At 39.5% G+C, this 23,057-nt stretch overlaps 1 protein-coding gene across 1 annotated transcript in view; it reads left to right on the plus strand.

Annotated features, from left to right (window-relative positions):
• Positions 1-615: 615 nt before the first annotated feature.
• ITGB6 (integrin subunit beta 6) overlaps positions 616-23,057 on the plus strand; it is an 84,634-nt gene continuing 62,192 nt past the window's right edge. The window contains exons 1-8 of the mRNA XM_052661669.1: positions 616-660; positions 769-844; positions 1,603-1,682; positions 4,205-4,409; positions 5,167-5,413; positions 16,081-16,246; positions 18,173-18,334; positions 22,291-22,386. Coding sequence (XP_052517629.1) covers positions 616-660; positions 769-844; positions 1,603-1,682; positions 4,205-4,409; positions 5,167-5,413; positions 16,081-16,246; positions 18,173-18,334; positions 22,291-22,386 — 1,077 coding nt within the window. The remainder of the gene's footprint in view (positions 661-768; positions 845-1,602; positions 1,683-4,204; positions 4,410-5,166; positions 5,414-16,080; positions 16,247-18,172; positions 18,335-22,290; positions 22,387-23,057) is intronic.

Consider the following 23,057-nt stretch of genomic DNA (forward strand, 5'->3'; position numbering starts at 1 on the left):
TGGTTGAGACTAATTTTGTTCTAATTTAATTTTAATATATTATCTTTTTCTAATAATAGATTTAAATAGAAATTTGGTATTTATGGGGAGAAATATCTTTCATCCAATTTAAAAAACAGTGGAACATAGTATTTTGCTTTCCCTAGCCTGCCTTCTATTATAAATTGTAAAATAGTGATTTTTATTTTTCAGAGTTCATCTCAATTCTCTGAGAGGACTTAACAATGGAACATAAAAATCTCAGGTATTTGCCTTTAGCTCATTTTTTAAACCCTCCTGATACATAACTGACATATTCATGCTTTTGTTTATCATCTTTACTGTTTACATTAAATTATAACTATTTTAGAAACAACTTTAGATCATATTTCAATTATTCTTTTGACGTTTCATCAGTCATTATTTTACTAAAGGTATCAACTTCCTCTAGGATGCAGAGAGGCTAATAGAACCTGCACAAAAATTTCTGCTGAATGAATTTCCCCACCTTCTTGGTGATTGTACACCTGCCTTCCTTATAAGGAGAACAAGGAAGTAAATCATGTTGGAGTTGCTCTTAAACACAGCTTTTCTTCTTTACCTGTCCAGGTAGCTTCTGTTTTCATTTCAGTCTTAATGAAAACTTTTTTATTTACATCTCAAGTTTCTTTTCAAAGCAGCGTAAGTAGTATTTACAACTTTACACTTCAAGAAAGAAAGACTTTTAACAGTGTTCAGCTTTGGTCCTGTAATGTTGAAGGTAATTCATTTTTTAATCTGTCTGCACAGCGAGAACTGAAACGGATGGGGATTGAACTGCTTTGCCTGTTCTTTCTATTTCTAGGAAGGAATGATCACGTACAAGGTAAGACTTTTACTTTCTCCGATATATTGCTTTTGTGGTACGCTTGACAAACCTGTCATGTGGCTCAGAAACTAGATCTGAAGTCATTTTTCACTTGAGCTGTTCAATTGCTCTTTACCACTGAACGAACACTTTAACAAATTATAGGCAGACGCAGGACTGTTCCCACAGCGAATGCCCCGGGCTTTAGGTAAATAAATACAAAGGTTGCATGGGCACCTTAATGAGAGAATTAAATAGCACTATGCGCAAAAGGATTTCTTAATACCCTTGTGACAACCATTTTGGTAACTTTTCTAGCTGTCTTATTGTACAACAAGGCCTTCCACTTGAGAGTGTGATAACCTTGAGACAGAAAGGGGATCTATCTTTTAAAATAAAGCTATAGTACATTTGAAAGAGAAGCATTCTTTAGTGGCTGTGAATAATTCTGAAAAATTGAAGGGGGGTGATGCTGAATGAAGGTGATAAGTATGATGATCCTGTATTTGTGAACGCTGAGATACTTTCACATTTTAAGAAAGAAAAACAGAGAGAGACTGCTTATTTTTGGCTGCTAAGACATGCATATTTTTAATGTCATAGATGTAAAATACGAACTTCACTGTGGCTTGCTAACATTTTGAGGACTGATCTCCGAAGCCTGAAAAATGAGCTCTGATACTGTCTTGTTCAAGTGCTTTAAGAGCTGTAGGTCTCACGAGTGGAGTGGCTGAGAGTGTGCTGAATCCCTTGTGTCTTGCTGGGTTTGAACACAGGTGGCTGTGCTGTGGGGGGTGCGGAGACCTGTGAGGACTGCTTACTCATTGGACCTCAGTGTGCCTGGTGTTCTCAGGAGGTAAAACAAACGACCGCAGCGTGTTTGTAAAAAGTGCACTTACATTTACGGTAATTCGTCTGTGACTGTTCTCACAGTGTCCCGCTTTCCGTGGTGTTACAGGAGTGACACAAATCAGGAAGGGAAAACGTAAACATTAGTGATGCCAAGTGTTCTTCGTGTGATTACGTTCAAAAGCAATTTGAGAAAGGAGTGAATGTCAAATTATTTTGAAATATATGAACTCAAGATTCTTTCTTTGACCTGATGCCTCCTCTTATTTTAAGGCCATTTCCTCCTGCTCACACGTAAAATGTTGAGGCTCTGGGCAACCAGAGCTCATGGAGGTGATTTTTTCTCAAGTTAAACATACATTAAATTTCAGTATCATAGTTCTATTCCATCTGGGGACCAGCATCCTTTCTGAATCACTAACAGGATCCAAGAGAAGGCTTGGGGTAAACTTTACTGTTCAAACATTATCCAATTCTTTTAAAAATTACATCCGCTGGGTGACTGTGTACCACAATGATGACAAAACCTGAAGCAGACATCCCTATCTGATCAAACTGAACACTACGTGAAAGTAGCAGGGCGGACTGGGGAGTGTGTAACAAGCCATCCTGAATCACGGCTTCCAGCGACACTACAGAGGAATCTGCAAATGATTCCTGGTAAGAAAGACCTGTGTTAGCTCTTTCTGGATTGAAAACAGTTCTTTACTAAGTCTCATAAAGAGAATCTCAACACAAATCAACCTGTCAGATTCTTGCCAAATTCAGCAAGAACTGAGTAGCATGTTCAAGGGGAAAGAACCTGGTTGCCCAATTCAAAACCAGGCTGTGGCTATTAAAACCCCACATTTCAGTTACCTGTGTCCATGGAGGGAGGGCTCACAGAGCAGAGCACAAACCCAATTCACTCCCTGACCTCTACCAAGAGGGTCAAGCAGAAGAGCAGTGACTTTGGGCTCATATATCAATGCAGGTTTGGGAATATACAGAGAGGGAAAGCCCACATTTTTTGACATTGACTCCCTGAAGAAGACATGTTAGTTTCATGCCAGAGACATAAAACAACAGATCAGTCTAACAAAGTGCCCACCTCTAGAATTTTCATATAAAAAAATTTTTCTTTGCACCCATTGAAGAGAGCCTCTTAAGTTACACCTGATAGGTTTTCTGTGGCTAATACTCTGTAGTCAAATCTAGTCAAAAGGCCAGATTATTCTGAGAGATCACTCACTGATACAACTAATAGTAGAATTATTATTATCAATAGAGACAGTTGGAGCCAAAAGTAAATTAGGCTTCTGCTTAGAGCAGACAGAAAAATGGTTCCAGGGTTAACACCACCTCTGATCTTGTGGCAGACATAGTGATTATAGGTTGTATCAGAGACACAGTGTTAAGAAGGATTCTGAGGGCTTGTTAAGCCACCTTGTGCTTTGGATAAATCATGGGAAATTACAGAATTTGTTACCCCTCAGTAGGGACTCAAATGCACACAGGCCTGGCTGAAAGATAACAAATTATATTCTCAAAAGTCAACTTCGGGAGAAATGTACTTTCTTAGTTGGTGAAACAGCAGGAGTGGTTTAGAATTCCAGTGAATGAAGGAAAACAGTATGAACTTGGTTTGTTTCTCTCCAAGTCTGAGAGACAACAGGCCTGAAGTTCAACCTTGCCTAGAGCCTCTCCAACTCAAGAGCAGCCTTGGCTGATGGGTAAGATTGGTGTTTATCTCTTGACTACGTCTTTCTCTTTGGAGTGTTCCAGGGTTGGATGGCTGTATCTCTGCCTGGGAACACCCATCTCCCTGCCTCTGGAAACTCAGGTGGATCAGAGGGGAATTGGGAAACTCCTGAGTCCTAAGCAGGAAAGCAATCTCTTACACCATTTCTCTTTCATTTTCCTTCCCCACATGCCAATGTTGGAGAAATTTCTAAAAGATCTTTAACTAGAATAACGTCCCCAAGAGGTCAACTTTGGTGAAGTAATACTGTAATATAAGAGTAATACATCCATACATTAAACCAGGACAGAGAATAGATAGGGCAATATCACAAACTTTGACCTTTGGGAAGCCACGGAAAAGACTCTTTGTCACTGGATTTAGCAATGGACACATTGAGAATTTGGACAGTCCCAGGATCGCATATACCTGCAGGTTATCCTCAATGATAATTCACTTGATGATGTCAGCTCTGTGACCCAGTTATTTCAAAGATCTGCTCACAGCGCAGGAGAAGCTTTTAAAAAGTGAGCATTAAAAAGAAAAATGAAAGAAAAGGAAAAAATAAGTCAGGTGAATTCACTTGAATACAATTAAAAAGAAACTCCACTTTTACTCAGAATTTTACTGGCAGAATTCTCTGGTTATTTTGCTATAACTTTAGACCTACAATCAATGTCAGGCACGAGGGGGTGTAATATATCAAGGGAAGATAACTAGCAAATATGCAAAAAATAATCTTATAAAAAATGTCTTCTTTTTCTTCTTTATTGTTGTCTTTCTCTCTCTATTGTTTTTTTCTCTTTTAGAATTTTACCCACCTATCTGGAGTTGGAGAAAGATGTGATACCCCAGCAAATCTTTTAGCTAAAGGATGTCAACTAACCTTCATAGAAAACCCTGTCTCCCAAGTTGAAATACTTACAAATAAGCCTCTCAGCACAGGCAGACAGAAAAATAGCTCCAACATCGTTCAGATTTCACCTCAAAGCTTGGCTCTTAAACTGAGACCAGGTATGTTAGGATTTACACAGTCACTGGCTCATCTGAGTAAATCGAATGTCATATATATGCTGTGCTATGCTTAGTCGCTCAGTCATGTCCAACTCCCTGTGGCTCCATGGACTGCAGCCCGCCAGGCTCCTCTGCTCATGGGGATTCTCCAGGCAAGAATACTGGAGTGGGTCACCATGCCCTCCTCCAGGAATGTCACACATAATAATACAGCTATTCCATGAATACATCTTGTACCATATTACACGTCCTTGTTTATTACTACTCAGATTCCCCATTCTTAAGGAAATAGAGAATTGCTAGGCTAACACTTTCCTTTATTCACATTGGTCACTTTGTACTCCAAATGTGTTACCAAAAAAAGCCTCATCTAATAGTAACCGTTTGAATTACTCAAATGTTGTTAAGGCTAACCTCACATTTCTTCAAGGGTTGTAATGTAGCTTTAATCGCCTCTTTATTTTCTTCTTTTCTAAACCCACATACAAAAAAAAAATCAGCTTATCTTCCATCTAAATGGATGCTAATTCTCCCCAGGAGATATAAAATATCCCAACTTTCACCTCCTTCAGTTGCTCTAAATTCTTGGGTGAAAGATTTTCATGGGTTGATTCCTTTATAAACTTTGCCACGTAGTATATGAATTGCAAGTATCTTTGGTAAGTTCTTATTGAAGTGAAATAGCTAGTGACAGTCTAGTCACAACTAAGGCTCCATGGGTTTTTATGGATCATCTTTTCTTGCGAGGGTGTTACAGGCCTTGAACAGACCCTGCAAGTTCAAGTTCGCCAGACCGAGGATTACCCTGTGGACTTGTATTACCTCATGGACCTCTCGGCCTCCATGGACGATGACCTCAACACCATCAAAGAGCTGGGCTCCCTGCTCTCCAAGGAGATGTCTAAATTAACCAGCAACTTTAGACTGGGCTTCGGCTCTTTTGTGGAGAAACCCATCTCCCCTTTTATGAAAACAACACCAGAGGAAATCGCCAACCCTTGCAGGTAAGTAAATGATTTTCCGGGATCTTCAAACACTGATTTCCTATAGAGATAGGCTTGCTCTGAGCTGAGCTTGGCAGGAGCTTGCTGGTTCCTGGCAGTTCCCTCCCATCTGATTGGATGTCAGCAGCTCTCAGTTGCCCAGATTGTTCAGAACTAAAGGGATGTCATCCTTTTTTTTTTAAGTAAACTATTATGTTTACTTAAAAGTTCATTTATTTTGTACTGGAGTAAAGCCAGTTAACAATGCTGTGATAGTTTCAGGTGGACAGCAAAGGGATTCAACCATACATATACATGTTTCCATTCTCAAGCAGACACCACTGTAATACATATGTCCCCTACAAACAAACGAGTTCTGTTTTGAGAGTGCATTCGTAAGTTCACTTTGTAAGTCCAACAAAGTTAGTCTAGGTACCCAACTAACACAATCATCTATCTAGTACTGTACTGTAATAGGTATATAAAACCTTTCACACAAACAACCCATAAAAAACTAACACACAAAATAAACATTTTTAATCTTATAGTAAAGTACCTTGAAAAGTACAGTAGTACAGTAAAAAGTGGGCATACAGGGGCATGTTTGCATCTTCAAAAGTTCACAACTTGAAGGTTTGTATGTACAGGATTTACTGTATCCAGTTCTAGCTCGGGTCTTAACAGCATTTGCCATATTTGCCTCCCTTTGGAAGGCTGCTGCTGCTGCTAAGTCACTTCAGTCACGTCCGACTCTGTGCGACCCCATAGACGGCAGCCCACCAGGCTCCGCCATCCCCGGGATTCTCCAGGCAACACTGGAGTGGGTTGCCATTTCCTTCTCCAATGCATGAAAGTGAAAAGTGAAAGTGAAGTCACTCAGTCATGTCTGACTCTTTGAGACCCCATGGACTGCAGCCTACCAGGCTCCTCTATCTGTGGGATTCTCCAGGCAAGAGTACCGGAGTGGGTTGCCATTGCCTTCTCCGCTTTGGAAGTCAGGCTGTGACAAATTTGTATTTGTACTCTGCAGACACAGGGACGGAATCTTTTACTGTAGGTTCCATTGGCCTGAGCCCATCCTCAGCCCCTCAGAGGCTTTCTATCCTCAATGACCACCACTCTCTGAGGCTATTGACAGCAAGTCACATTTTCTCAAGAGTATCTGTCTCCACTACAATGACTGCTGCCAAAATAACAGCTTTTGGAGTGATTTCTAATGTACTTTGGGAAATGTGACTTTCTCTTATTGCTTGGAAAATGGCTTTGTAGCCTTTACTGCTATCAAATTCAGTAGGAAATGAGGCAATGGATCCATTGTAATATGCTCTAATCAGTTACTAAAACCATGCATTATCTGGGTGATGGTCAAAGGTAAGCTGCTTTTTGATAGCTTACCTCTACATGTCAATGACATGGTCAAAATAAAAGTATTTGATATCCTTCTTTTGAAAAAGAACTTCCATTTGCTCTGTGCCAGACCCTATGCTGAAGGTTTTATGTGCATGACCTCATTCAGTCTTCATAATAACTTCAGGTCAAAGCAGGTTTCATCATCTCTATACTGACAGGAAGTAACAAAGGCTGTGAGAAGTTAGTAATTAACCTGTGGCAGCATGACTAATCAATGATATACCAAGATCTGGGTTGGTCCAAAACCAAGCCTTTTACTACTCTGAATCTAGTATAGATGAAATGGCTTTCCAAACGTATATTGACTTTTAACACTAGTTTACATCAACAAATTAGTCTCTGTAAAACAGTTTTTGCAGTATCATTAAGACATTTCAATGTGGTTCCAAACGAGAATCTGATGGCCAAAAGTGTTTTGACCTTGAAAAGAATTCATCACTGATTGCAACTCAAGAATTGTGTTCAGCTGTAGATATCAGAGATAATATTTGTCCCCAATCCCCCACTTCTCAAGGCATAATTGACATGTACTGAAATACACACAGCAGAAATGTTCAATTTCATGAGTTTTGACAGTTGAATATACCGATGTGACCACCACTTAAAACATGACATAGACCAATTCCGTCACCTCAGAAAGTTTCCTTATGCCCCTTCATAGTCAGTTCTGCTTTCCCAGAGGCAACTGTTTTCTGATTTCTATGAGTTAAATTGATTTTGCCTACCCTTGGATTTCACATGAATGGAAAATATGCTATACACCTTCTGTATCTAGCTTCTTTGCTCAACATCATGTTTTTGAGTTTTATCCCTGATTTCATGTTTATCAGCAGTTTCTTCCCTTTTGTCCTAAGTAATAGTCCCTTGTACAGATTTATTCTACTGTATCTGTCCATTGATGGACATTTGGGTTGTTTCCCAATTTCTGGCCATCATGAAGAAATACTGCTATGATCACTTGCATATAAGTCTCTTTGTCGATGTATATTTTTATTTCTCTTGGATAGATATCTAGAATTAGAATTGCTAAATCATATGATTCCTTTTTATTTTGATGAAGCCCAATTTTTAATTGTATGATTAGTGTATTTTTTTGGTCCTAAGACATCTTTGTTTATCCTAATGTCTCAAAGATTCCTATGTTTTCTTCTAGAAGCTTTGTGATTGAAGCACTTGCATTTAGGTCTATGATCTCAAATTAGTGTTTCTGTTTGGAATGAAGAAAAGTCTAGGTTTATCTTTTGTTTACATGCAACTATCCAGTTGTTTTAGCACTATTTGTTAAGCAAGTTTCTCCTTTCCCCATTCAAATATCTTGACGCTTTTCTTAGAAAGCAATTATCTGTATGTGTGTCTAATTCCGGACATTCTGTTCTAAACCGTTGATTCATTAAATATACTCATGTAACCATGTACCCAGTCATCTACTCACTCATAATGTCACCTTAGGGGAACCACTCGCTTCTCCAGACTTTAGTTTGGAATGACAATACCGATCACACCGAGGGGGTTGTAAGGAGTGTGTAAGATAATGAAAGGAAATGTTCGATACTGAGCTTGACCATGAAGCTCCCAGTGGGTGGTAGCTACTATCAACACCAGTAGAGTGGGTAAAGGGAGGCCTAGTTGTTGTTGTTCAGTCCCTCAGTCATGTACGCTCTTTGCAACCCCATGAACTGAAGCACCCCAGACTTCCCTGTCCTTTACCATCTCCCAGAGCTTGCTCAAACTCATGTCCTTTCAGCTGGTGATGCCATCCAACCATCTCATCCTCTGTCGTCCCCTTCTCCTCCTGCCTTCAATCTTTCCCAGCATCAGGGTCTTTTCCAATGAGTTGGTTCTTTGCACCAGGTGGCCAAAGTATTGGAGTTTCAGCTTCCATCATCAGTCCTTCCAATGAATATTCAGGGTTGATTTCCTTTAGGATTGACTGGTTTGATCTTGCAGTCCAAGGGACTCTCAAGAGTCTTCTCCAGCACCACAGTTCAAAAGCATTAATTCTTCAGCACTTGGCCTGCTTCATGATCCAGCTCCCACATCCATACATGACTACTGGAAGTGAGGCCAGAGCCCTGCACAAATTACAGTGAATAGGAGCCTTAATGAGGACCACATATTTGAGCACTTGAAAGGTCAATGTTTTCCTGTTTTCCAGAGGTGTTTCTCTTATTCTTATTGGCAAAATTTACCACTAGCTAAAGTTATAAATAATGAAAAAAATTTGCTGCAACATTAAATTTTTTTTTAACCATGTCCTTAATTCTCCAAGTTTCTCTGTCCAGATTCTACTCCCTATACATTTACACACCAAGAATTCAAACACCAAACTCAAAAGTCAATCCTTTGATCACTCCAAACCCTATAATTAAGAAATAAAATGTTCTTTAGTAAGAAGGCTAAGAGAAGTGAAAGGGAAAAACATGGAGTTTTCCAGACCTGGGCTTAAATCATAACCTTGGAATGCCAGTCTCTTTATTTATAAATGGGGATAATAATATTCACTTCCTGGGCTATCATGAGAACTGAGTAGGCTGGAACATAATAGACATTCAAACCAGTTTTAATGTCCTTCCTCTCATTAATGCTAATTTTCTCTAATTATTTTAATCTAACGGTCCTAAAACTTTTAGATCTCAGAACTTCTTACATTCCTAAAAATTAAGATCCTCAAAATATCAATATTCAGTGTCTTAGAGCGTAAAACTAAGAAAATATTAAAATAATTAGTAGTCAATTTATTTGATAATTACAATAAAAAACACACTACATGTTACTGTAATAACACACCTTTAGAAGAAATAACTACATTTTCCAAAATAGAACAACAGTTAACAAGAAAAGTGGCACTATTTTAATTTTTACAAATCTCTTAAAATATCTAATTTAAAAGAAGCCAACTGAATTTTCACATCTGCTTCTTCATTTAATCTCTGGTAGTATTTTGGTTGAATTCCATGAAGGAAGTCAAACCTCATTAGATGTATAGTTGAAAAAGGGGAAAGCAGTTCATAGATTTTTCCAATGACTGTAGACTTTCTTCTTTGACATTACATTCAAACTGGACAAGAGGTAAATTATGTTTCAGTGTGGAATCTGAAAAACATATCAGTGAACTTCCTATTTTTGTTACATTAAAAACCGTTGATCTGTTTTGAACTTTGAATGGCTTTTGTTATTATTATTTTGGCTCTGTTGGGTCTCTGCTGCTGCACGCAGGCTTTCTCTAGTTGCAGAGAGCAGGGTAGCTCTCTAGCTGAGGTGTGTGGGCTTCTTGCTGCGCTGCCTTTGCTGTAGAACACAGGCTCTATCTCGGGTGCAGACTCAAGTAGCTGAGACGCACAGGCTTAGCTGCGCTGTGGCATATGGGATCTTCCTGGAGCAGGGCTTGAACCTGGGTCCCCTGCTTTGGCAAGCAGATTCTTCACCTACTGGACCACCAGGAAAGAGCCTGAATGGTTCTTTCATTGGTGTGTGTGTGCATGTGGTTTTGTAATATAACGCTTTGGTCATTTGGAAAACGAAGTTTCAGTGAGTTACATGGATCTTAAAATTTCATGATAGAACATCTAAAAAATTATATTTGTTAATATTATCATTAATCCCATCAGATAAGTCTTGAAGTACTTAGAAGCTGTTAATGGGTGGCAGATGAAAGTTCTGTGAAATTCGAATTTTCTAGTTATGTCAAATTTCATCATTGGCAACAAATCTTGATAGTTGTTTTCCTGAAAGTAACAGACTTACTTTCTTCATTTTAATCAAGATGTCTGCCAAAAACGTAAGTTGAAATGATGGCTTGGTTGTCAAGCATTTTTTCAGGTAAAATGCTTGTTCCATAAACAACAGTTCAAACAACTATGAAAGTGCTTTTCCACTGTAAACAGGTACTTCAGTGTACAGCAGTAACACTGTATGCATGTTTCCTATGTGGTCACACAGGAATAATTTTCAAAAAACATGTATCCAAGGGCATAGGCTTAATAAAATTACTGCAACCCACTCCAGTATTCTTGCCTGGAAAATCCCATGGACAGAGAAGCCTGGTGATCTACAGTCCATGGGGTCACAAAGAGTTGGACACAACCGAGTGACTAACACACACAGCTTCATCAAAGGCAATCAAGTATGAAAAGATGTTTGACATCACTCATTATCAGAGAAATGCAAATCAAAACCACAATGAGGTACCATTTCACGCCAGTCAGAATGGCTGCGATCCAAAAGTCTACAAGCAATAAATGCTGGAGGGGGTGTGGAGAAAAGGGAACCCTCTTACACTGTTGGTGGGAATGCAAACTAGTACAGCCACTGTAAGAACAGTGTGGAGATTCCTTAAAAAACTGGAAATAGAACTGCCATATGACCCAGCAATCCCACTGCTGGGCATACGCACTGAGGAAATGAGAATTGAAAGAGACACGTGTACCCCAATGTTCATCACAGCACTGTTTATAATAGCCAGGACATGGAAACAACCTAGATGTCCATCAGCAGACGAATGGATAAGAAAGCTGTGGTACATATACACAATGGAGTATTACTCAGCCATTAAAAAGAATACATTTGAATGAGTTCTAATGAGGTGGATGAAACTGGAGCCTATTATACAGGGTGAAGTAAGTTGGAATGAAAAACACCAATACAGTATACTAACACGTATATATGGAATTTAGAAAGATGGTAACGATAACCCTGCATGTGAGACAGTAAAAGAGACACAGATGTATAGAACAATCTTATGGACTCTGTGGGAGAGGGAGAAGGGGAGATGATTTGGGAGAATGGCATTGAAACATGTATATTATCGTATGTGAAACGAATCGCCAGTCCAGGTTCGATTCATGATACGGGATGCTCAGAGCTGGTGCACTGGGACGACCCAGAGGGATGGTATGGGGAAAGAGGTGGGAGGGGGGTTCAGAATGGGGAACACGTGTACACCCGTGGCAGATTCATGTTGATGTATGGCAAAACCAATACAATATTGTAAAGTAATTAGCCTCCAATTAAAATTAATAAATTTCTATTAAAAAAAAGAAAAGAAAAGAAACAAAAAAAGGGTAATCAAGTGAAAGTAGCACCTTTTTTTTTATTATGATGTATGTTTGATGGTAAAAAATATAAGGAATGCCAGGCAGTTTGGAGCCATTGCCTTGACCTGTGCTAAGACACCAGCAGTTTTACTTACTCTTACTTGGCATCATCAGTGAAAATGTCAACAGTGAAGAAGACAAATATTATCTCTTATTATTATGAAGAACGTGTGATCTGAAAAACTCTCTTAAATGGTCTCAGGGACCTCTGTGGGTCTGCACACCACACTTTTAAAACCTTTAATCTAATCTCTAGTGCTTTTTGCAGTAGCTTGCTTTCTCTACCTTCATCAGATGGAAGTAAAGTAAGTAAGTAAAGTCACTCAGTTGTGTCCGACTCTTTGCAACCCCATGGACTGTAGCCAACCAGGCTCCTCCTTCCATGGGATTCTCCAGGCAAGAGTACTGGAGTGGGTTGCCATTGAAGGTCACTAAAAATTTCACCATGTAGGAAGCCTGAATGGTTTACATTTTTGAAAGAAGTTTCCCTTATGCTATTGTCTAAGACACAGCAATAAAAATCATATTTTCTATATTTGTAATGAATTATAATATACACTTAAAAATATTTAACAGGACAAAGAAAATTTTCTCCATCAAATATTTTGAGGGATTTTTTATAAAAACATCATTTCACATTTAATTTGGTGTTTTGTTTTGAAGACTTGAACCATGAGGAATTCATTGCAGTTTTGAAAAGAAGAAAACTCAACATGAATGTTTAGAGTTCCTATATGTACACACAAAAAAATGAATATATAATTTTAAATTTCAAAGGTAATAAGACCATGTGAAAATGCAGACATAAAGAAAAAAATGGAAATCATTTTTAAGTCCACTAAAAATGATGGTGTTAACCTTTTGTTATATATCTTTATAGTCAGCAGCAAGTAATTCCTTCAATTGCTATCTAAGAAAATAACAACTAAATATAAGCATTCTTTATAGGAGGAACTCTGACCAAAATGGGCAGTCTCCACTCAAAATTTCCTGATGTGACCCAGCTCTGACATTATACTTTGCTTAAGTTACATTCATCTCCCAGCACATGAATATGGTTCTTGAATTAATAAAAAATGTATTCTCCTTTTCAGAAGATTAGAGTTCTAGTAAGAACTACATAGCAAATAATTCTAACGAACAAAGATACAAATTTCTGACCAGACAGTCGGGATTCTAGTTCTCTGACTCCAGAAGAGGCTTTAATGCCATTTTGATACAGTATGAACCAACAGCCCCCTATAAAATATTAAACAGTTTTCAAAACTAGCTTCCCTGGTGGCTCAGACAGTAAAGAATCTGTCTGTAATGCAGGGGACCAGGATTCGATCCCTGGGTTGGGAAGATCCCCTGGAGAAGGGAATGGCTACCCACTGTTGTATTCTTCCCTGGAGAATTCCATAGACAGAGGAACCTGGAGGGCTACAGTCCATAGGGTCACAAAGGGTAGGAGAGAACTGAGCAACTAACACTTTCACTTTCAAGACTAGTTGGACTCCAGGGACAATGTAAACCTCAAAACACAGTTATATACTTTTTATAAAATATTTTTAATGTAATTTGCACAGCAACTTTAGAAGTAGCTATTATTAGCACCCTCATTTTATAGATGAGGACACTGAGGTCCAAGGATAGATAACTATTCAGTCTTTTTATTCTAAATCTACACATTTTCTTCTACTCTATAGCTACTTTTGGAGAAGGCAATGGCACCGCACTCCAGTACTCTTGCCTGGAAAATCCCATGGACAGAGGTGCCTGGTAGGCTACAGTCCATGGGGTCGCGAAGAGTCAGACACGACCGAGCGGCTTCACTTTCACTGTCCACTTTCATGCATTGGAGAAGGAAATGGCAACCCACTCCAGTGTTCTTGCCTGGAGAATCCCAGGGATGGAAGAGCCTGGTGGGCTGCCGTCTCTGGGATTGAACAGAGTCAGACACGACTGAAGCGACTTAGCAGCAGCAGCATAGCTACTTTAAATATTACAGAGGCAATTAATAAAAATGCTAAATTATTATCATTTTGTAGGTTAACTTTTTAAAAATTCTTCATTTCACATTTTAAAATACATTTCCTATTTGAAGGTGGGAAAAACTTGACTACATAAAAGGTTTTAAGGTATATATATCCAAGAACATTGTAAACTGAATTTTACAACTACCAAGAAAAAATTTCATATTTTTGAGAGATAGAGTTCTTAAAATCATCAGAAAATTTTAAAAATACCTCATTAAGGAAATGGGACATCTCAGACTGTACCATTCGATGCTATGGAACTCAAACTCCCCTTGTACTGAAGCCTGAGAATACATCAGCTTATGGCTTGCTTTTTGTGAAAGTCTACTGACAGGAAGTAAATGATTATCCGTGCAGACACCAGCGTTCTGGTTCTGGCAGAGCTCCATTTCTCAGTGTAAATAAGTCTGTAATCATTTTGACGTGTCTATCTAGTTGATTGTCAACATTTACAGAAGTCTTGTTCTGTAAAGTCTCCTCACACCCTGCATTGGAGAATGCTGAGTATTGCTCCTAGGGGAAACACAGGGTTAGGTTCCTGCGAATCTCTGGTCACTTTTTCACCACTGAGCAATAACTTTTGTTTTCTGCATGTTCCTGTTTAAAGATGTCTTATTTAATAAATATTGCTGATTTGTTAGCATTGAAATCACAACCAAGAGCACTGTAACTCATGTCAGAACAAGGCTCACACATGTATTTTCCCTATAAGACACATCACAGTCTTCCTGCACTTAGGAATACCAGACAGCCTTTCAGCACTACACTGGGGGGCAACTCTAAACAACAAAATCATCCAAAAGCACAAAAAAGCAAATACACATGTCACCAAATAGACCCTGAAAAGAATATTTCTTTACAGTATGGGTGATAAAGCAAGAAGTCAGAGTCGTATTTGACCTCCCCTGGAAACATGCATGTCACGTGACTCAATTTTTTCGTATACTCATTCATGTACATGAATGATTGAAGAAGTTCCCAAAGGATTGATTTGGGGGTCGCAAATACATTTTAGCAATATGAATTTTCAAAGATATGGAATCTGTGAATAATGAGAATTGACTCTATACCTCAGACAGATAAATTTGGTGAAAAAGAGCCGAATCCTGAAAGCTGCATCAGCTTTGTATGCTGACAAGGCAGGCTCTTGAACTTGCCAAGCTGCTCATGTAAGTCAACCAGCTCTTCCTAGGCAGCACACCGAAACCTCATTGGTGGCTACTTCTTTTTGTCTCTGAGCTTCTCCACCAGTGTTTCTCAAACTTTGGAATGCATCAGGAAGACTTGGTTCAACACAGGTCTCTCAACCCACTCCTACTAGTTCTGACTTAGCAGGTCTGTAGTCACACCCCAGATTTTGCATTTATAGCAAGTTCCCATGTGATGCTCATGCTGCTAGTCAAGGACCACACTTTGAGAAGCTGCTGTATATTATTAGCTCCACTTCACAAAGGAAAACCCAAAGCTCAGAAGGGTTGAGTATTTGCTCAAAATCTCATGTACAACTACTAGCTGGCTTTCAGAATAAAATGTTACTGAATTTAGGATCAGCAATTTCTGTTCTACTGTGATGTCTTTAGGGCAGATCTCATCCAAACATGGCATTTTCCCCAAATGTAAACTGTCTTTAGTAGTGGCTTTACCCCCAGATTGGCCCACATGGTCTGTTCTATCACAATAAAGTTGGGCTCCAGAATCAAGAGACTTAGTCTCTGATTTTCAGGCCCTGGGCAGGCAGGACTGAGTGGAAGAAGAAGGCAGATTTCTCTCTTAGTCTTGCTACAGGATGACATCCTTGATGACAATTTAAGCTATCAGAATACAAAAGAATTGTTGTCATCAGGTAAACTTAATGGTGGGCTTTGGTGCAGAGACAATAGAAGGTAGTGACTACATCCAAGGAGCATTTGATCACCTGATTATCTGTTTTCTGTGAACCAATGCAAGACACACAGCAAGCTCTTTGTGTTAGCTAATGTGACCCATTTGGAAGGGGTGGGTAGGAGATGATAAAACAACCTTAACAGTGAGACTCAGAGCCAAGTTATAGAGCCAGGCACTTTAGGAAATGCATCTTCATGGAAGGAAATGCTGTTAGGCTATTAAACCCATTCATTGTGTGTTATATCATATTTCATCAAGAATATGTCACATCTTCCTTTTGCAGTAGTATTCCATACTTTTGTTTGCCTACATTTGGATTCAAGCACATTTTGCCGTTGACAAATGATGCTGAAAGATTCAACGAAATTGTGAAGAATCAGAAAATTTCTGCTAATATTGACACTCCAGAAGGTGGATTTGATGCAATTATGCAAGCTGCTGTGTGTAAGGTATGCTGAGGTTGAGCAGTGTTTCATTCTGTTAACCCAAATTTCATCTCCTGTGAACAAATCTTTGAAAAGCTTAGCTAACTTTATCTTTCCTTTAGCCATCATATTTCTACAACAGATACTTTTCTTAAAACACACCATTTATTCCATCTTGTTGAAATGAGGATAATTTTTATGCCTCATGTTCAAATCATCTAATAAAATTATACTACTGTTGGGGAAAACTGGCTAAAAGAAGTCATATATAAATAATTCTCAAAGATCGAGATCAGGAATTTCCCAGGCATTCTAGTAGCTAAGACTGTGTTCCCACTGCAGCGGGTGTGTGTTCGATCCCTGGTTGTGGAACTAAGATCCCGCATGCCGTGTGGTGCAGCCAGAAAAATAACAAAGATGTAGGTTGTATTCGTTAGTTTTTGAACTAACCACGGTGAAAAAAAAAAAAAAATCAAATGTAGCAATTAATGAAAAAAGTAAAAATGCTCTGATTCATGGAGAAGGCAATGGCACCCGACTCCAGTACTCTTGCCTGGAAAATCCCATGGACGGAGGAGCCTGGTGGGCTGCAGTCCATGGGGTCGCTCAGAGTCGGACATGACTGAGTGACTTCACTTTCACTTTTCAGTTTCATGCATTGGAGAAGGAAATAGCAACCCACTCCAGTGTTCTTGCCTGGAGAATCCCAGGGACGGCGGAGCCTGCTGGCTATGGGGTCGCACAGAGTCGGACGTGACTGAAGTGACTTAGCAGCAGCAGCTCTGATTCAGAATAAATTTCTACATATGATGAGCTAGCTATTGTTTTGAACCAACAAAATAAACATCAAAAGCCACAGTGTCTACAATAATGCTTGAATACCTCTCCTCCTTGACAATCAGACACATATCCATGGGAACAACTCTTCTGTTTTCAGATGACTTTCATGGAAAATATCAGGAAACAGATAGGACTGAGGGTCCTGGAACATAAGAGGCCAAGGAATTAGGGAAGGAAGGAAAAAGATAAGGTACGGGGGATAACTACAATGAACTTTGTCCTACTAGTTTCTGATGCAATGGTGGTGGGTGTAGTTTAGTCACTAAGTCATGTCTGACTCTTGTGACCCCCGTGGACTGTAGCCCACCAGGATCCTCTGTCCATGAGATTCTCCAGGCAAGAATACTGGAGTGGGTTGTCTCCTCCAGGGGATCTTCCTGACCCAGGGATTGAACCTGCGCCTCCTGCATTGCCGGCTGATTCTTTACTGCCGAGACACCAGAGAAGCTGACTAGTTCTTGGACAAATCTTAATTAAAGGGAGAGCTGTATGAAGAAACAGACAACAGACCAACTTAACTAGCAGTTACAGTGCTCTGCAGTAGTACTTTGATAAGCAATTCTTATCCTTGTATTATGCTGATAACTTTTGGATGGTAACAGTGAAAAGAGAAATATGCCTTTTTTACTCAAAAAGAGAAATATTTCTTTTTCATAGAAATATGTCTACAGGTTGGGTGAAATCTTGGTAAAATAGGCTTACTTCAAGTCCATTCTGTATTGCACTCTTAACTAGTTTTGCTTCAGCTTGGATTTGGGATAATCTACAGCCTCCCTCACTCCCTTCTCCCATTTTTCTGGTAAATTAAAAGCTGGACAGTAAAAATAATTAACTATGTAAAAGTCAAGATCAACTGGATACTGATTGTAGTGAAACTATTTTTTTCTGAAGCCTAAATCATCTGAAAATGTAATCCAGGATAAAACAAATGTCACATAATTTCATTTTTAATACATTAATATTACCAACTCACAATAGATGAAAAAGTCTAAAATAGACTGACTAGCAATATCTTTTTTGATAATCCGAATGTGTCCAAGCATAAGTGATTCACTCTCAATAAATACCTGCCTCTTTTCCATACAAGCCAAATGCTTTTTATCATTGTAGGAAAAAATTGGGTGGCGGAATGATTCCCTCCATCTCCTGGTCTTTGTGAGTGATGCCGACTCTCATTTTGGAATGGACAGCAAACTGGCAGGCATTGTCATTCCTAACGATGGGCTCTGTCACTTGGACAGCAAGAATGAATACTCCATGTCAACAATCTTGGTGTGTAACCTATACTCTACATATACTGTTTTCAGGGCTACAAGTAGGCGAATGAAGCAACAATTGCTGTAACACACAGTAGAGTGACCCACACTTAGTAGAAGTAGTGTGCCTTTTCTGATTCGAGGTTAACAGATTGGCCTTTCTCAATTCTCCTCGTCCTGAGAGGTTCCCATAGGAGCGCAGGGGGGCAGTGGGCATATGTGATAAGTCTAGATTTGCTATAACACGAATGATCCCAGAACCTCCCCGATTTTTCAAAGAGCCAGAGGGCAGCAAAATGCAATACAGTCAGTTCATTCTGTTTGAACCACAGCCCTAGAAAGGAAGGCTCAGGCTAACCCTAGGAGTGATGGTCCCAGAGTCATGTTCCCTCAGTAATTCCATGTTTTCATGGACCCTGGGGCTCCTTGGGAAATCACTAATCAGGTGCTGCTTGACCGGTGCTTATTAAATTTGGCTTATTTTTATCACTTAAAAAATTCTGGTGACATTCAAAGAAAAAAAAAAACTTGACTTTTGCAATACAAGGTAAAAATTTCAGAGCTCTTTTGGTGTATATGATCTGATTTGATCCTCACTAGAACCTTGAGTGTCTAATTGCTTCCCTCGAGCAGACCATGAGGCTGCCATGCTGCTGCACGTTATTCCCTGCCTGAAATGCCCTTTCCCCCAAGGCTGCTGAGAAACTCTTAGCGATCTGTTAAAACCCAGCTCCATCGTGACTTCTCTTGTTTGACTTCTGCTGGGCCCCAAAGCAATCATCTCTCCCAAGGTCTTGTACACAGAGGGCTTCTTGGCCATCACTAGATGGAAATGCGTTTGCTGGTATCTGTCTGCCTTTAGCACGCATCCTCAGTGCCAGAATTGGTTTATTATCCCTATTTCCTGATAGCACGGTGCTTAGAACATGCTAAAATACAATTGAATTATGGAGTAGTAACCTGGAAAAGGTTATACTATCCCCACATAATACTTGGTATTAAATTGTACAGAGAATTTAAGTGACTTCTTTAAATGACAATGCTACAGAGGTGTATGTAGGACATAGAAAGAAAAAGGAAAGAGAATGCAGAATTTTAATATCAGATTGGAAAACCATTTTCTAAAAAACTTTTAGTGAGATAATGTATAGAAATGCTTACTATAGTATTGGCAATTAGTTTTTAAAAATCTGATGGTTCATTTGGCTTAAAGCTCAGCATTCAGAAAAATAAGATCATGGCATCCAGTCCCATCACTTCATGGCAAATAAATGGGGAAACAGTGGAAATAGTGGCTGACTTTATTTTGGGGGGCTCCAAAATCACTGCTGCGGTTGGTGACTGCAGCCATGAAATTAAAAGACGCTTATTCCTTGGAAGGAAAGTTATGACCAACCGAGATAGTATATTAAAAAGCACAGACATTACTTTGTCAACAAAGGTCTGTCTAGTCAAGGCTATGGTTTTTCCAGTGGTCATGTATGGATGTGAGAGTTGGACTATAAAGAAAGCTGAGAGCCGAAGAATTGATGCTTTTGAACTGTGGTGTTGGCGAAGACTCTTGAGAGTCCCTTGGACTGCAAGGAGATCCAACCAGTCCATCCTAAAGGAGATCAGTCCTTTAGTGTTCATTGGAAGGACTGATGTTGAAGCTGAAACTCCAATACTTTGGCCACATGATACGAAGAGCTGACTCATTTGAAAAGCCCCTGATGCTGGGAAAGATTGAGGGCAGGAGGAGACGGGGATGACAGAGGATGAGATGGTTGGATGGTATCACCGACTCAATGGACATGAGTTTGTGTAAATTCTGGGAGTTGGTGATGGACAGGGAGGCCTGGCATGCTGCAGTTCATGGGGTCGCAAAGAGTCGGACACGACTGAGTGACTGAAATGAACTGAACTGAACTGAATGGTTCATAAATTACCTGCTACCGTTTCTTGACCTAAATCTCTAAACTTCAGCGTGGATGTTTCTACCTAACTTTTGATCAATGTGCTTAGTCTCTCAGTCGTGTCTGACTCTTTGCGACAGCATGGACTGTAGCCCACCAGGCTCCTCTGTCCATGGGGATTCTCCAAGCAAGAATCCTGGAGTGGGTTGCTATGCCCTCCCTCCAGGGGATCTTCCCAACCCAGGGACTGAACCCAGGTCTCCCACATTTGAGGCAGTTTCTATACCATCTGAGTCACCAGGGAAGCCCAAATTTTGATCAGTAGCGTTCATCAGATTTATATATGTTTTAATCATGTAGGTTGTCCTTCCATATTATAAGTGAGGATAGCCATATTTTTGCATTTTGGCCAATGAGGGGAAGAAACTGAGAAATTGATACTTTTCTTGTTATTTTTTCCTTGCAAATCTTCAAATGCCCCATAGTAGACATCTCAGAAAACCCAGGCTCACAGAAGCAAATAGTGCCTGTTACCTGATATGACCTTCTCCTCTAACACTCATTCTTGCTGAGTAAGTGGCTACAGTGCGCAGAGCCGTGGGCTAGTTCCTGGCCTGTAACATAGTCCCCAGGGCCTTTGAGCGCCTCCTATGCACTCAACGCTGGGCCAGCCCCCTGGGGCCTCAAAGTAACAGGGCATGATCCCAGGCCTTGAGGAACTTACAGTGCATCTGTGGGAGTTAAACCAGCATCTCTGGACCAAGTAGAAAATCATATTCACCTGCCTATGGAGGGCTACATGGTGCCATCCTAGCTACACAGGCACAGCGGTTGGATGGTTGAAGAACATATGGAGATAAGGAGAAACCAGCACCAGAGGAATTCAGGCTTAAGAGTGAAGGATACTTAATGTTTGGGCAATTGAAACTCAGAGGAGGCTGAGAATGTCAGACTCACGAGCTTTATACTATCTGGATTCTACTGATATCCTGTAATTAAAAAAAAATCCAAATGGGATAGAAAGTGTGCATTACACAGCCAGATCTGCAGTTAGGTAATTGACTTGAATATCTTAGGCAAAATTATACTTTTCTCTCAACCTGAATGAAGAACACATTAGAAAAACATTCCTGAACTGCTGAGAATATATGCAGTGAGCACATTCATGTACAAGAAGGCCTATTTGTCAGTGTGCCTGTACATGAGCTGTCTGCAGTCATAACCAACATGGTATTCTTAGCTGACTTGCTTGCAGACCACTCTCTAATGTGAGTTTCCCTTTTGTATATTATCCATATTTGGAGTCAGGCCAGGCAAATGGGCTTCATATTTTCTAGTCTTGGAAAGTAACGGTCATCTGCCAATATGATAATGAGTGACTTTATTTTTTTAAATGCTCATATCACTCATGAATGAATGCCTCAATGAAACAGAAGTAAACTGAATGCAATGTGCTTTCAACTGTCCTGTAAAAATAATTGCAGCATCCCATAAAACCAGTTCATGACATTAAAAAGGCAGTAAGAGCAAACCAGAGAAGTGCACAGGAACATCTCAAGTTAGAGGGATTTAGGAACTGCAGTGTGTCCTTCCTCAGCAGGCTCGCCCTTGCTCAACCCTCATCCTGGCCCATCCAGTTCCAGCCAGAGCTGCAAGAGTCCCCTTGGTCACATTCATCATAGTCTAACAGCTCCTCCCTCGGTTCTAACCTCCCCAACAATGTCAGCCTGCTGGCAAGTGGCACTTAGAAGAAGACATGCATCTCTACCCTTGAAAAGATGACACACTATAAGTCTTTAAATAAATTTAGTGATCTCCTTGGAAGTGAAAGAGCATAATACTCCACATTGACAGGCACTGACTCTGAGGAATTAAATGGACTTACAAGATCTGAGAAACAGTCACTAAGCCAATTAAGAAAGTAATGCTAATTGTGTATTTGTTTACTTGGCATGATAGACACAATAATGCCTGTGAGAACTGAAATGCCAAACTCAGTAAGATATTTCTGAAACAAATATTCCTTTATTTCATATACTTTTGTTAAGATACTTAAAATCTATGTGTTAAATTTTAGGAATATCCAACAATTGGACAACTCATTGATAAACTGGTGCAAAATAACGTGTTACTGATCTTTGCTGTAACCCAAGAACAAGTTCACTTGTATGAGGTAAGCAAACATAATTGGGGAAATTCCTTCAGGGAGATTATTTGACATGAAACTTTAACTCTGAGTTTAATACATGGGAGACCATTAGATAATTATTAACACATACCAGATATACTGGACACTGGCAAAGTGGATTCAGATACTGTTTGCAATTTAAATTATAAACACAGAGGTACAGCAAGGAGTGGGGGACAGATACAAAGGGAAGGGGAAGGGAGAGTTATGGAAATGAAAAGTTGGAAGACAGTACAAATTAGCATAAATAGGATTACCTATCTAATGGAAAATCAACCTATCTTTCCTTGAACTTTTCATCTGATGAGGAAAGAGTTAACAGAAGGCAGAGAAAATTATGAGAATGGGAGGAGAATTGACTTAAACTCTGACCTTTGCAAATTCAATGTATAGAAAATACACAAATGGAGAGATATAAATTAAACTATTGAGACATGCAAAGTTGAAAGAAAAAGCTTGTTAAACTGGGCCCCCAAATAATTTCTCCTTTAAAGTATCTGGATTTGCAGTTCAAATGGAAACACCAATGGCAGAAAAGGAATTGTTTCACTAGGTGAGAAAAATGTTCATAAACCACTGCATCCACAGTAAAACACAAACTACAAAATACAAGTGTTTTTTGTGGTCTCTTTCCAGCCTTAGGAAAACAATATGCC

This window comes from Budorcas taxicolor, chromosome 2 (genome assembly GCF_023091745.1).
Source record: "Budorcas taxicolor isolate Tak-1 chromosome 2, Takin1.1, whole genome shotgun sequence".
NCBI lineage: Eukaryota > Metazoa > Chordata > Mammalia > Artiodactyla > Bovidae > Budorcas > Budorcas taxicolor.